General features: G+C 33.6%; 1 protein-coding gene across 3 annotated transcripts in view; it reads right to left on the reverse strand.

The window, feature by feature from the left end:
* Positions 1-12,171, reverse strand: part of LOC145316726 (uncharacterized) — a 70,449-nt gene that overhangs the window by 20,334 nt on the left and 37,944 nt on the right. For all 3 annotated transcript variants that reach the window (XM_080157436.1, XM_080157435.1, XM_080157437.1), the window contains exons 5-11: positions 4,983-5,081; positions 4,141-4,383; positions 2,819-2,935; positions 2,386-2,456; positions 1,209-1,284; positions 650-745; positions 282-384 (exon numbers count right to left, since the gene is read on the reverse strand). In XM_080157436.1, coding sequence (XP_080013562.1) covers positions 282-384; positions 650-745; positions 1,209-1,284; positions 2,386-2,456; positions 2,819-2,935; positions 4,141-4,383; positions 4,983-5,081 — 805 coding nt within the window. The remainder of the gene's footprint in view (positions 1-281; positions 385-649; positions 746-1,208; positions 1,285-2,385; positions 2,457-2,818; positions 2,936-4,140; positions 4,384-4,982; positions 5,082-12,171) is intronic.

Consider the following 12,171-nt stretch of genomic DNA (forward strand, 5'->3'; position numbering starts at 1 on the left):
AGATCCAGGTGTTCAAACTGGCCCCATAATCCTTCAAAATTGAAAAGGAAATTCTATCAGACTGAATGTTTCTTTTTTAATTGTTGGAACGAAATGAAAAAAGAAATTGCCCTATCAATGTTTTAGAAAGTATGTATCTAGATACGTAAGAACTCAACGTTTTTTTTAGCAAACGTTTAAGAAAGGGCGGTTAAATTAATACTTTGGTTATCAGTGTAATTTGAAGTCCTATATCCTCCCCTTTCCTCCCTGAATTTTCACAAATTCTAATATTATTTTACCTTTAAAGTTTCGAGCATGTATATGATAATGATGTAGGCAGCAAACTGGAGACTGAACTGTGGCAAGGAGGAGGTGACTGCGCTGCTAATGTTGAAGTCATACCTGTTGAAAAATAAAAATTAGTCAATTAGGGGGTGAAAAAGGGAATCCTTCCAAATTTCAATTTTAATGGGAATGTTGACACCCCCCCCCCCCCCCCTACAGGATGCTACTGGAGTTGAGTTCCTTTCATCTTAAGACCATAGAGAAAGTAACTATAACTCTATTACCTGGCCGGAGTAGTTGTATCATCCTGTTGATCTATCCCTTGAATTTCAGGTATATACTGACTATATCCCTATATCCATGATTATTATAATTATATTACCTGGCCAGAGTAGTTGTATCATCCTGTTGATCTATCCCTGGCATTTCAGATTCAGGTTTAGATTGCTCCGCTGAGATACGATACTTGTCACTCAACCTTTAATACAAATATTTAAAATTAAACATCTAGCTAAACTGTAATAGACTGAAGAGTGTGCCATGTTCACCGAAATATATTTCTAAATACTAGGTATGTAGAAGAGAATTTTGTTTCACTTGGTTAATTTAAAAAAAATGAAACTGCCCTGTCGATATATATGCGTAAATGTCGACAAAAGGCAATAAAATAAAAGTGATAAAGACTGACAGCTGTAGAGTTATAACCAAATACGGAGTTAATTCGGAAATTAAATTTTTCGTAATTTTAGCTGATTTTTGGGGACTTAGTAAATACTAAGGTAGCCTATAAAATATACGTCGGGAGAGAATGAGGTAACGAAAGTAAATGTGGGAGAACGTTATTTTAGCCCGCAACGGAGTTCACTTTGTGACGGACATAATTTCTGGTGTAAGATCAAGTTATAATAAATTAATTTGAGTGTGAAACTACGCTACCTTACCTTGAACAAGAACATGAGAGAAGAGTGAAGGTGAGGGAGAAAACAAGAATAAGCAGGAGCAAAGGTGCATACAGGTCTAGATTACCATTTTATTTCATTTTTAGACCATTTTTTGTTGATTTGTATTTGTTTTGACTTAAAATATAATGCACTAACAAGGATGACAACAGTGGTGTGCACAGAGATTAACCAGGGGTGAGGGGTAAAACTATTAGGGAAGAAAAAGGGGGATGGCAGGTCTTCTATCCTCAATTTTGAGGGGTGTTTCGACACCTACCTGTGTCACACCACTGCACTTGTTGGATCCATCAAATCATTACTTAAAAAATGGAGTAAACATACAAACGAACATGAAAAAATATAGTTTTAAAGAGATTTAAGTATGCAATAACATTTAGAAATCTAAATAAGATTTCTTAAGTTTCCTAATTAAAAACCTAATGCAAAAGATTGACAAACGTACATATTTCTAATGACCTGCATATGTAGTTTCAAATTAAGAGGACAATTTGACCATGGCATCATAAAGGTTAAGGACTTACGGACAGAGGCATGACGTAAGAAATAAAAAAAAAGTCGTAAAAAAAAATAAACATAATCTTATAATAAAGTAACAGGATGTCTGTTTGTCTGTACCGAAGAATCTCGCTAACCGATTAGGTTCTCCTTAACTGGGTAGCTTTTCATAGGTCACGGGAAGGTTTATAACTATTTTGGGGGAGGGTACCACCACCCTTCTAAGAGAAATCACAAAAAAATCGAGAATAGTTATTTCTCGTATCGTATTATAAACGGCTTTCCGCGGATATAGAATGTACAATTATAAGATTAAAACTAGTTTTTTTAGCCCCGTGGTGCCGAAGGCACCGGCTAAAAAAACTAGTTTTAATCTTATGATTGTACATTTCTATATTCGTAGAAAACTTATAATACGATGCTAGACATAGTTTTTTCGTATGGATGAGAACCGGTTCCTATCCACCGGATTCGAATGAATACGAGAAAAAAAAATTAATATTCTAGAGACTTGAACGAAACATAGACACGATTTTTTTTTAAAATGTTCAAGAGAATTGAACGCAACATAGACACGAAATAAAAAAAAAAACATTTAAAGTGCCACTAGAGGCCTCTAGGGGGCGTAGCCGCTAGTAATGAAATAAAATCGCTAATTTTCCTATTGTTAAAGTTTGATAACTAAGATAAGTTAAATGTTCATCAGTTCCATGAGGATACACTATAGGCAACCTAAAATAAAAAAAGCATAAGAAAAATAATAATTAGCACAATAAGAATCTATATCAAAATTACTATGAAACAAGTAAATAATCAATAATTAGACTATCTAACAGTCAAACCACATATTAAGGAATAGTTTCGACATATTTTCGGCGGCTTGTCCTCAGCTAGATAGTATTTAAAAATGTCTGTTCTTGTTGTAAAGAGGAATGCCCAGCTGCGAATTTTAACTTAAGAGCGGCGTCGGCTGAATTTAAACCCTGCCGTCGGTGGTTCCAATTTTCATCAACTATTTTTTGCGGCGATGGCTTCATCTATGGCTGTCAATGTTAAGCCCTCCCCCCCCCCCCATCCTAAAAAAACCTACTTACTTGAAGTTCCACAAGTTCTCAATGACGGCCATGTCAGTGATGGTATCAAAGAGCCAGACACAGAAGCTGAAGAAGGTGAAGAGGAGAGGGAGAGTGGTGGGCAGTGACACAAGCATACTGATCATAGGGCAATCATTTACATTGTACAGGAGGTCTTTTTAATGGAACAAAAGAATTGCTAAATTTTACCCCTTTACCATCTTATTTTCTTGGCTTGGAGAGTTAAGCCAACGAAGAAAAAAAACATTGATAATTAATTTCGGTCCAGGGTAAGTTGGTTAAATTAAGCAATACTTTTGTTCCAATAATTAAACATTATGTTTACTAAAGAAAATAAAAGACTTTAATGATAAGTACTTCTAAACCCGCAGTGTACAAAATAAACCTAAATTTGAGTATAAACTACTTTTCAACAAACGTATTCTACCCTTCAAACCTTGTATTATTTTATTTATATTTGACTTGGGTTAATGTGAATGACAACAACAACAAAATATTCATTTTCTAAATTAATTTTGACAGTTCTAAAATTAGATTTAACACTTTAAAAAGTGCGTGCTTACAATACAGGATTTGGTGGGGGGTAATTGATCCCCTCTTTCAGTAAATTGACCTGATATTACCCTTTATTCAAATTTTGTTGGTAAACTTACTAAAAAATTGCTTTTTGGTTGTTAATTGACCTCCCCCCCCCCTCTGAAGCTTTTCTCAGAGGGTGAGTGATTCGAGTTCCCTGGAGAGAAATTTCCCTTAGAAAGGCCTGGGTGAGCACTCCCCCCCCCCCTCTTGATTCCAATTTATACCAAGCTTCATATAACATGCAAAAAATAATCCATAGTCAAATGTTAGGTTTTATTTAGTTTTTTTCAAGCCTTTTCTTATCTTAAAATCATTAAACTATCAAACTCAATTACTGAAGAAAAATATTATGCTTATTGCATTTGAAGTTTTTAAAAACGCACAGCAAATAAAATCGTTTTAAATTTGATGTGCAGTAAAAATCAATTTATCCAATTTTGTGTAGATTTAAATTGGATTCTAAAATCGTTATAAAGTTATTTATGCATCGATTAGAATAAGTAAAACTACTTATAAAATATGTTTTTTTTTCAAAAATTTGTTTAGCACATCTCTAATTATAAAATAAGTCCTACCACAAGCTTAATAAATGGTAAAGGTTATAAGAAAATAATACATGTGTATATTAACAGAAAAAAACTACCTAACAATTAGTTTGACCTATTAAAAAGACTCGCTTTCAATAATTTGCATTGATTTGTATTGCATATTGTTCTTAAATTAATGAAAATGAGAACCCATTCCTAAAACAGCCAAGCGTCTTTGCAGCCAACCAATCGCAGGCCACTGTTGGACAAACAATTCTGTCCTTGTTTTCTCCCTTCTCTGGATCCTTGTTGTCCTTGTTCTTGAATATTGTTGTGTCCAGGAACTCCACCTTCTCCTCCTGCTTGGCCTGGCTGCTCTCCATCTTGAGAAAGATCCTGGCGGCCTCCAGAGACCTGCGGCTTCCACGGATATCCAGAGGGTGCTTAGTAAGCTCAGATCTGTAATAAAATGATTATAAACTAAACATCATTATTTTTTACATAAAAGGACGTCCAAGTTTATTGTTTTTTTTATTTTGATTTTTTGTTGTAATAAAATCAAGGATGTCTGAAGCTACAGATCTCTGAAAATGATTTTCGAATTTTTTTTGGTAAGATTTCAGGAGGTCGGAGTACTTCTCTTAAAAACCGCCTATATGATTTTCGAAAAAAAATTTCGTATTTCTTATCTTAAGTTAGGAGTCTCCAACCCTATTCCGCAAAATGATATTTTCATATGCAATACCCCTGCATATTTAAAACTATTGCAATTTATTTAAATCTTCCAACTTTTCATATTTTTATTTTGTAATTTGTTTATAAACATTAATATTTAGTTTGTAAATATATCAAAAAAGGCATAACAAATTGCTACTTTAAACATTTGCAATTAATATATGTTTATGCACTTCAATTTAATCATTAAAACTAGTGGCTTCGCCCATGGCCTCAAAGGACTTACTACCTATTTCACTAAATTTATATTTTTAATTCTCAAAACGATATTTAATTTTCAAACTAATTATGTGATCGGATTGTTTCCAAACGTAATTATTTACCTCAGCGTTGAGAGCATTATTCTCTTTATTGTTTTCTCTGAATAATTCAAGTTCTGAAGATCTTTTATCCTGTCTGTAAACCAACTTTCTATCTCATTCCTAAATACAATTATTTTATTCCAAATATGGTCACATGTTCAATAATTAGTAGCGAAGCTACTCTATAAATAGATATATTCAACTGTTCGTCTTGTAAAAAAACGGAACGTTATTTTCTCGGCTGATATTTAAGACACACAGCTCATAATTCTGTGATGTATAGTCCCTTTCTTCCTGACTTGAGAGCAATGTATGTATTTTGTATTTTAGCTTTTAGTTCTTGTGTCAACCGTTTCGGAGCAAGACCTTTGCTCTGCAACTCGGCACGAACCCAAAAGTGAATACTTACTATTATATTTAATATTATTATTGTATGTTTAACTTGTCTTGAATTAATACACTTTATTAGAATATTTAGCTGTTTATTCTTACTATTGCTACACGTCATTTTGGCGCAGTAGTGTAGTACGAATCTATAGCTCAGATTTTCTTTTAATTGTATTATTTCTTTTCTTTTTAGTTTGTTCAGGTATTTTTTGTGTTGGAACAATGGGCTTGACCATTGATGAGTGGAGGAAGTTGTCTCAGGATGAGAAGGACAACATGTGGGTGTCTCTGTTTAATTCTTTGAATAATAGAATTGATAATGTGGCGGCGGGGATGGCTGGGCGTGTATCGCCGCTGGAGAAGCATGTTAAGGAGTTGGCGGATAATATTGATACCAACAGTGCTGCGGTTACTGGACTGGCTACTTGTATGGACGATTTAGAAGATAGCCTTAATAAGGTGGTGGTGCCTAGTGTTGATAATGATATCAAAACCGAGAATGTGACGGTTGTTGATGAGTTTATGACTGGCCAGCAGCGAATTTTGGATAGAATTGCCCAGCAGAATAGTTTGAATACCCAGCAGAATAGTTTGAATAACTCTATGCCTTGGCAGAGGACGGCTGGAGGATCTGTACCAGAGGAGAAGCCTAAATTGTTTGCTAGTGGTTCTCGAACTATTTTTGGTGGAATGCAAGATCATGAAGATAAGATCGAAGCTCGAACTGCTAATGAAAAATTTTGTTTCCTTGAACAAGAAAGTTTGGTGGTGTTGCCAACACTTTCTATGGACAATTTCAAAGTTCCAATTGCTAATGAAAAATTGTGTTTCCTTGAACAAGAAAGTTTGGTGGTGTTGCCAAACAGGTTAGGGGGGGGAGAGTGTATAGGTGGAGAGGACCAGGTAACAGTCAAGGAGATGGTGAACCAGGTCGAACCTCTGGAGGAGGAGAGACATGTGATGCTGGACCAGGTCGAATTCCTGGACCAGTTATGCTTGAAGAATGGAGAGATGGTGAACCAGGTCGAACCCCTGGTGAAGGAGAGATATGTGATGGTTAAGAACACCATGTCATCCTCCTGTCCATTGAAGGACACCACGACACCATCCTGTCTAGTGAAGGACAACATGTGGGTGGAGGACACCAACATAATGTCCAGGGAAAGATATGTGCCGTCCTGGACATGTACTATGTTGGTGGAGGACACCATGAAAGGGGAAAAGGTGCCGCCCTGGACATTGCAGGACAACATGTGGGTGGAGGACACCAACATAATGTCCAGGGAAAGATATGTGCCGCCCTGGACATGTACTATGTTGGTGGAGGACACCATGAAAGGGGAAAAGGTGCCGCCCTGGACATGTATCAGCAGGGAGAGAAGGATAGACATGTGTTGTTAAAAATATATCCTTTTATAGTTTGTTTATAGTTTATAGTTTATAGTTTGGAGACGAGGACAGTTGAGTATTGTTAAAATTTGTTAAAAATGTATTCTCTCTACAGTTTATTCCTTTCTACAATTTGCAGGGAAGCAAGGATTACATGTATCGTAAACAAGGATAGACGTATATTGTTAGACATGTATTTCTTTGAGTATTGTTAAAATTTGTTAAAAATGTATTCTCTCTACAGTTTATTCCTTTCTACAATTTGCAGGGAAGCAAGGATTACATGTATTGTAAACAAGGACAGACGTATATTGTTAGACATGTATTTCTTTCTATAGCTCATTCAGGACAGACGTGTATTGATTAAACGAGTATTTCTTTCTACAATTTGCAGGGAAGAAGGATTTTCTCTACAGTTTTGGATTGTATCAGCAGGATATACATGTACTACGGCGATTTGACGGCGGTGTGGCGGCGATCGATTTTTGTAGTTTTGCAATTAAGATATCTATAATTGAATAAGTTTTGTATCTGATAGATTTGACGGCTTATAAAAATGTATAGAAGTTGTGCTTCTGGAAGTATTTTTATTGAGGAAATAAAACTCATTATTTGTGGAGCAACTTTTTCTATAATGAACGAAAATTTACATGCTATTGTTATATCCATGTATATTACTGATCTAACTTGGAGATGTTATGTTACAAATCATATAGATTATTTGTGGAGCAACTTTTTCTAGAATGAACGAAAATTTATCTGCTATTGTTATATCCCTGTATATTACTGATCTTACTCGATTTTTTGGGAATGAACGTCAATTTATTTTCCATTGTTGTATCCATTGCTAATCAATCTGTAGATCTGTAGATCTCTGATATTATTCGAATTAGTGGGATAAATGTTAATTTATCTGCCATTGTGGTGTCCATGCACAAGGTTAGAATTTATAACATATAATTTGGAAAGCGCTGACATTGTTTAAATAATAAGGAGAGAAACGAAGCAACTCTATAAAGTTTGTGATGGAAAATAATTTGATTTATGGTAATTATTTGAATTCTGGAAATATAACATTTTGTTAACTATTGAATACGAGTTTATGAGATTATGTTATTATGAAAATCAAAATATATGCATTTATTTTTTTTTTGTTTTGTTACACTGGAATTGGATATTTGGATATATTTATTTTTGTTTCAGACTATTGTGGTGTCTAACAGAGATAAGAATAATAAAAAAAAATTGAAGATGGATTAATTTCAACGAAAATAGGAATACAATTTTGTAAAATTGTTAATGGAAGAAAATTGATTTTATTAAATGTTAAAATCGTGATTTTATGAAAATTGGATAAAAATTTGAAATTAGATACTTTAAAAGGTATTAGAATTTTGATGAAAGGCTGTAAATTGTTTTAAAAGTTGAGTCAGTTATTATGGTTCTAAGTATTTAATTTTAAAACAATTATATTGCGGTTTATGTATAAATAAGAGTAAAGCTACTCTTAAGTTTATATGTATGGAAACAAAATATTTTGAATATGGTTAAAATGTGCTATGAATAATAACGATTGTACTTGCGTGAAGATAGATATGTGATCTTTGATCTGTGATATATTATTCATAGTACAAAATTTTTATTATAGATAGAACAGAAATTTTGTTTGTTTTGTTTTTGAATTTACGTTGATTTGGATTGATACATACTTGTCATCATGATCAGAAGAATGTGATATTTGATTGGTGAGCGGAATTTTTGTGGATTTAACTAGATTTATTTTAAACAATTAAATGGCGATTTAAGATTGGAATGCATAACTCAGCAAAAATTTTTAATGAAGCAAAAATTGTTATTCAGTATTTGATTATGATGTGAGATAGAGAGAGAGAGAGAGAGAGAGAGAGAGAGAGAGAGAGAGAGAGAGAGAGAGAGAGAGAGAGAGAGAGAGAGTGAGAGAGAGATATGTGTGTAGAATTGGATTGTACAATGGACATATTATATGTGGATTAATTATGATATGCAGAATTGAAATGTATAATGAACATATTATATATATATGAATGAATTATCGGAAATATTTGTATAGTAGGAAATGAATGTTATTGGAAATATTTGTATGGAGAGAAGAGAAAACTTGTTGATGTGTGTACAATGGATATATTATTTATGGATGTTTGTTGAAAATATTTGTATGGAGAGAAGAGAAAACTTGTTGGATGTGTGTACAATGGATATATTATTATCCATTGTACCTATGATGGGTGATGCAATATAGATTAATACTAAATGTGTTGTTTAGACTTGGTGGTTAAATGTTGCAAGTTTAGTTTGACTTATATATGACTTCTATTGTAATTGAAACGTTTTCGAATATGATGTATAAACCAAGGATATTAATATTCATATTTATTGTAATGAGGATATGATGTATAAAAACAAAGATGACAGCATCCGTAAAAACGAAGCAATGAAATGGCAGGACAAATGGACATCAACACTTGTGTAGTGTCAAAATTAAATAATCAGAATATACGCGTATAAGATTCAATGCAAAAATTGTAAGCAAATTTGTTTGTAATAAACAAGGAAGACAACATTAATAAAAGCGAAGTATTGAATGGTAGGACAAACGAACATCAACACTTGCATAGTGTCAGAACTGAATAATCTTTGTAAAAAACAAGGAAGACAACATTAACAAAAGCGAAGCATTGAATGGTAGGACAAACGAACATCAACACTTGTATAGTGTCAAAACTGAGAAAATAAGTGTATAAGAGTCGATGTAAAATTGTAAGTAAATTTGTTAAAAAAAGAACTGATTGATACAGATTGATGTTTTACTTACATTTTATGAACTTGCTTATAGAGTGGCTTCGCTTGTAAACCGGCATCTACTTGTCGTTGGGTAGGTGATAGGTTTGAATCTCGGTCTGACACTGAGTCATAACTAACAAAGTTAAAAATGGTTCCTACTGCTACTATGTGAGATGTGTGACGTAAAAGTTAAAGTGGGGGAAATGTTTTGGCCAAAACCGGTGAAACTCGTTACCATGCACAGACGTTAAAAATGGTTCTCACTGCTACTATGTCAGATACTTGAAGTAAATGAAGTAAATAGTTAGAAGTAAATAGTTAGAGTGAGGGAATGCCTTGGGCCAAAACAGACGCAATTCAATACCATGCACAGTTAAAATTTCTCGAAAAAGGTTGTGCATCTCAGAGTGTTGGTTGTCTGAAGGGTGATTGGATGCTTGACATTGTAATCATAAGTATTGTACTTTGTTGTCCCAGGAATCAATATACATCAAAACAATCGGATAATTAGATCATATAGAAATTTGTGGTCAAATCAACATGTTTACAAATGGAAGTATGGACGTCATAGAAATGATTATAGTGTTGCTACGTTTTCTAAATTGTACTTACCTGCTGCAGAAATCATCATGTAAAGTTTGGAAGCGATAGGACAATGCTGACATGTATTAATTAACGAAAAAAGCTAAAAGGATTGACGTACAGAGTGACGGAAGGACGAACGGTCGTATGGATGGGCGGACCGAATTTGATTATAGAAAAAACAAATATATTAATAACACAGGGTGGTCAATCAAATTGCACTCAAACTTGAAATTGGAACATTATGTGTTGCTAAATTTTGGATGAATCAAAATAAGTTTTTTTTTAAGTTTTTGTTTAACTTAAATTTTTTGTTAAGGATACTCGATATAGAATAGTATATATTGCGATTTAGTGATGTTGATTCAGCAAAATTATTTATGAAGCTTAGAATTTCATGAAGCAAAATTGTTATAATGCATTAGATATTTGTGTGGAGCTGTCTCTCTTCATGGAGAAGGGGGGTGGGCAAAAATTTGGCAAGGAAAGTTTGCACTGTTTCTCGGAGTTGGTATGCGCAAGATGGGGTGGTGCAGAGAGGTAGCTGCAATGATGAGCAGGAGTTGGGCGTTGTATGCGCAAAAGTTGAGCTGCGCAAGAAAGTGCTCTCAGGTATAGAGAAAAATAGTTAGTTGTGCTTCAACTTTCAAGATTCTAATACATAAAAATAGTTGTGGATGATATAAGTTATTATTCAGATATTTCATAGAATAATTAGGTAAATTTTTACTGTATTAGACTAATATATTGTATTAAGAATTATTTTTATGTTGCTCGATTATTGACAAACATTTGATTAATATTATATTTCTTAATACATTTTTAAGAAGACATGTTGAAATTTTATTTGTTAAGTGATAACATTTAAGTATGGCATCTAAAATAATTGTATTATGTTTTAGATTGGTCGAAAAGAGGAGTAGTTATGGTGGTTGAGATACAGTATTACCTGTTGGTGAGTTTTAGTTTGCTAAGATTTTCTTTTTAATGATGTTCAATATTGATATACATTTGATTAATGTTATATATACTAATACATGTTAAAGAAATTATTTTATTTTGTTGAGTGAAAATAAAATATGTATTAAATAAGTTTTGGCATCTAAAATGATTGTATTTTGTTTTAGATCGGCCGCAAGAGAAGTAGTTGGTGGTGACTGAAATCTAGTTTTGAATTTGGCCATTGTTTTGTGTTGACATTGGTATTTTGGTATTTTGAGTGGAGGCTGGCACATGATACACTTTGCTCTGACCGATTATATGTTGAATTGTTGGTGGAGAGAGAGTGGAGGCTGGTACATGATATACTATGGTACATGACCGATTATATGTTGAATTTTATTAAAGGAGCGTTATTTATGATTGTTTAGTGATTGGGTCAGTAATATTGTGAAACATGCTATTGCTGCTGGAGAATCTGTTTATAGATTAGATGTGAAGTCTGTTGAAGTTCAGAATGCTAAACAGGAAGCTAAACAGGAAGCTAAACAGGATGCTAAAACTGCTCTCAATAATGCGGTCAAGAAGCTTGGAGTATCACCAGGAAGGTAGATATCAAGTTCAAGGTTCCTGTATTCTCTGGCAACTATAAGGAGATTTAGTGATTATGAAAAGTATCTGAAGCTAACAACTGAGTGCTTGCACAAAACTCCAAAGGAAGCCTGTGCTGGATTGACAACATATTTGGAATGTATGGAGCTGCTGGAGTTTATGGATTTACTAATATTCTGTCTATTGTGCAACAGAATATGTTTCCTCATGATGTACTAGAGCTGAAGAAGAGAGTTGAAAGTAAAAGGAGAGCTGATGATGTTACAGATTAAATACTTGCAAACAATGATTGATAAAGCTATCTTTGAGCTTGAATATGATATCTCTATATATGGGAAGACTATTACTGATCTTGGCAAGAAGAATCTTAAATCAACCAGTAGTGGCAAATCATATGCAACTAATGATAGTACTGGTGATAGTGATGATCATAATCCTACTGAAGCAAGTCAATCTGTTGGTACTGGTGATAGTGATAATC

Source organism: Acartia tonsa, chromosome 4 (assembly GCF_053477335.1).
Source record: "Acartia tonsa isolate MP-2025a chromosome 4, ASM5347733v1, whole genome shotgun sequence".
NCBI classification, from domain to species: Eukaryota; Metazoa; Arthropoda; class Copepoda; order Calanoida; family Acartiidae; genus Acartia; species Acartia tonsa.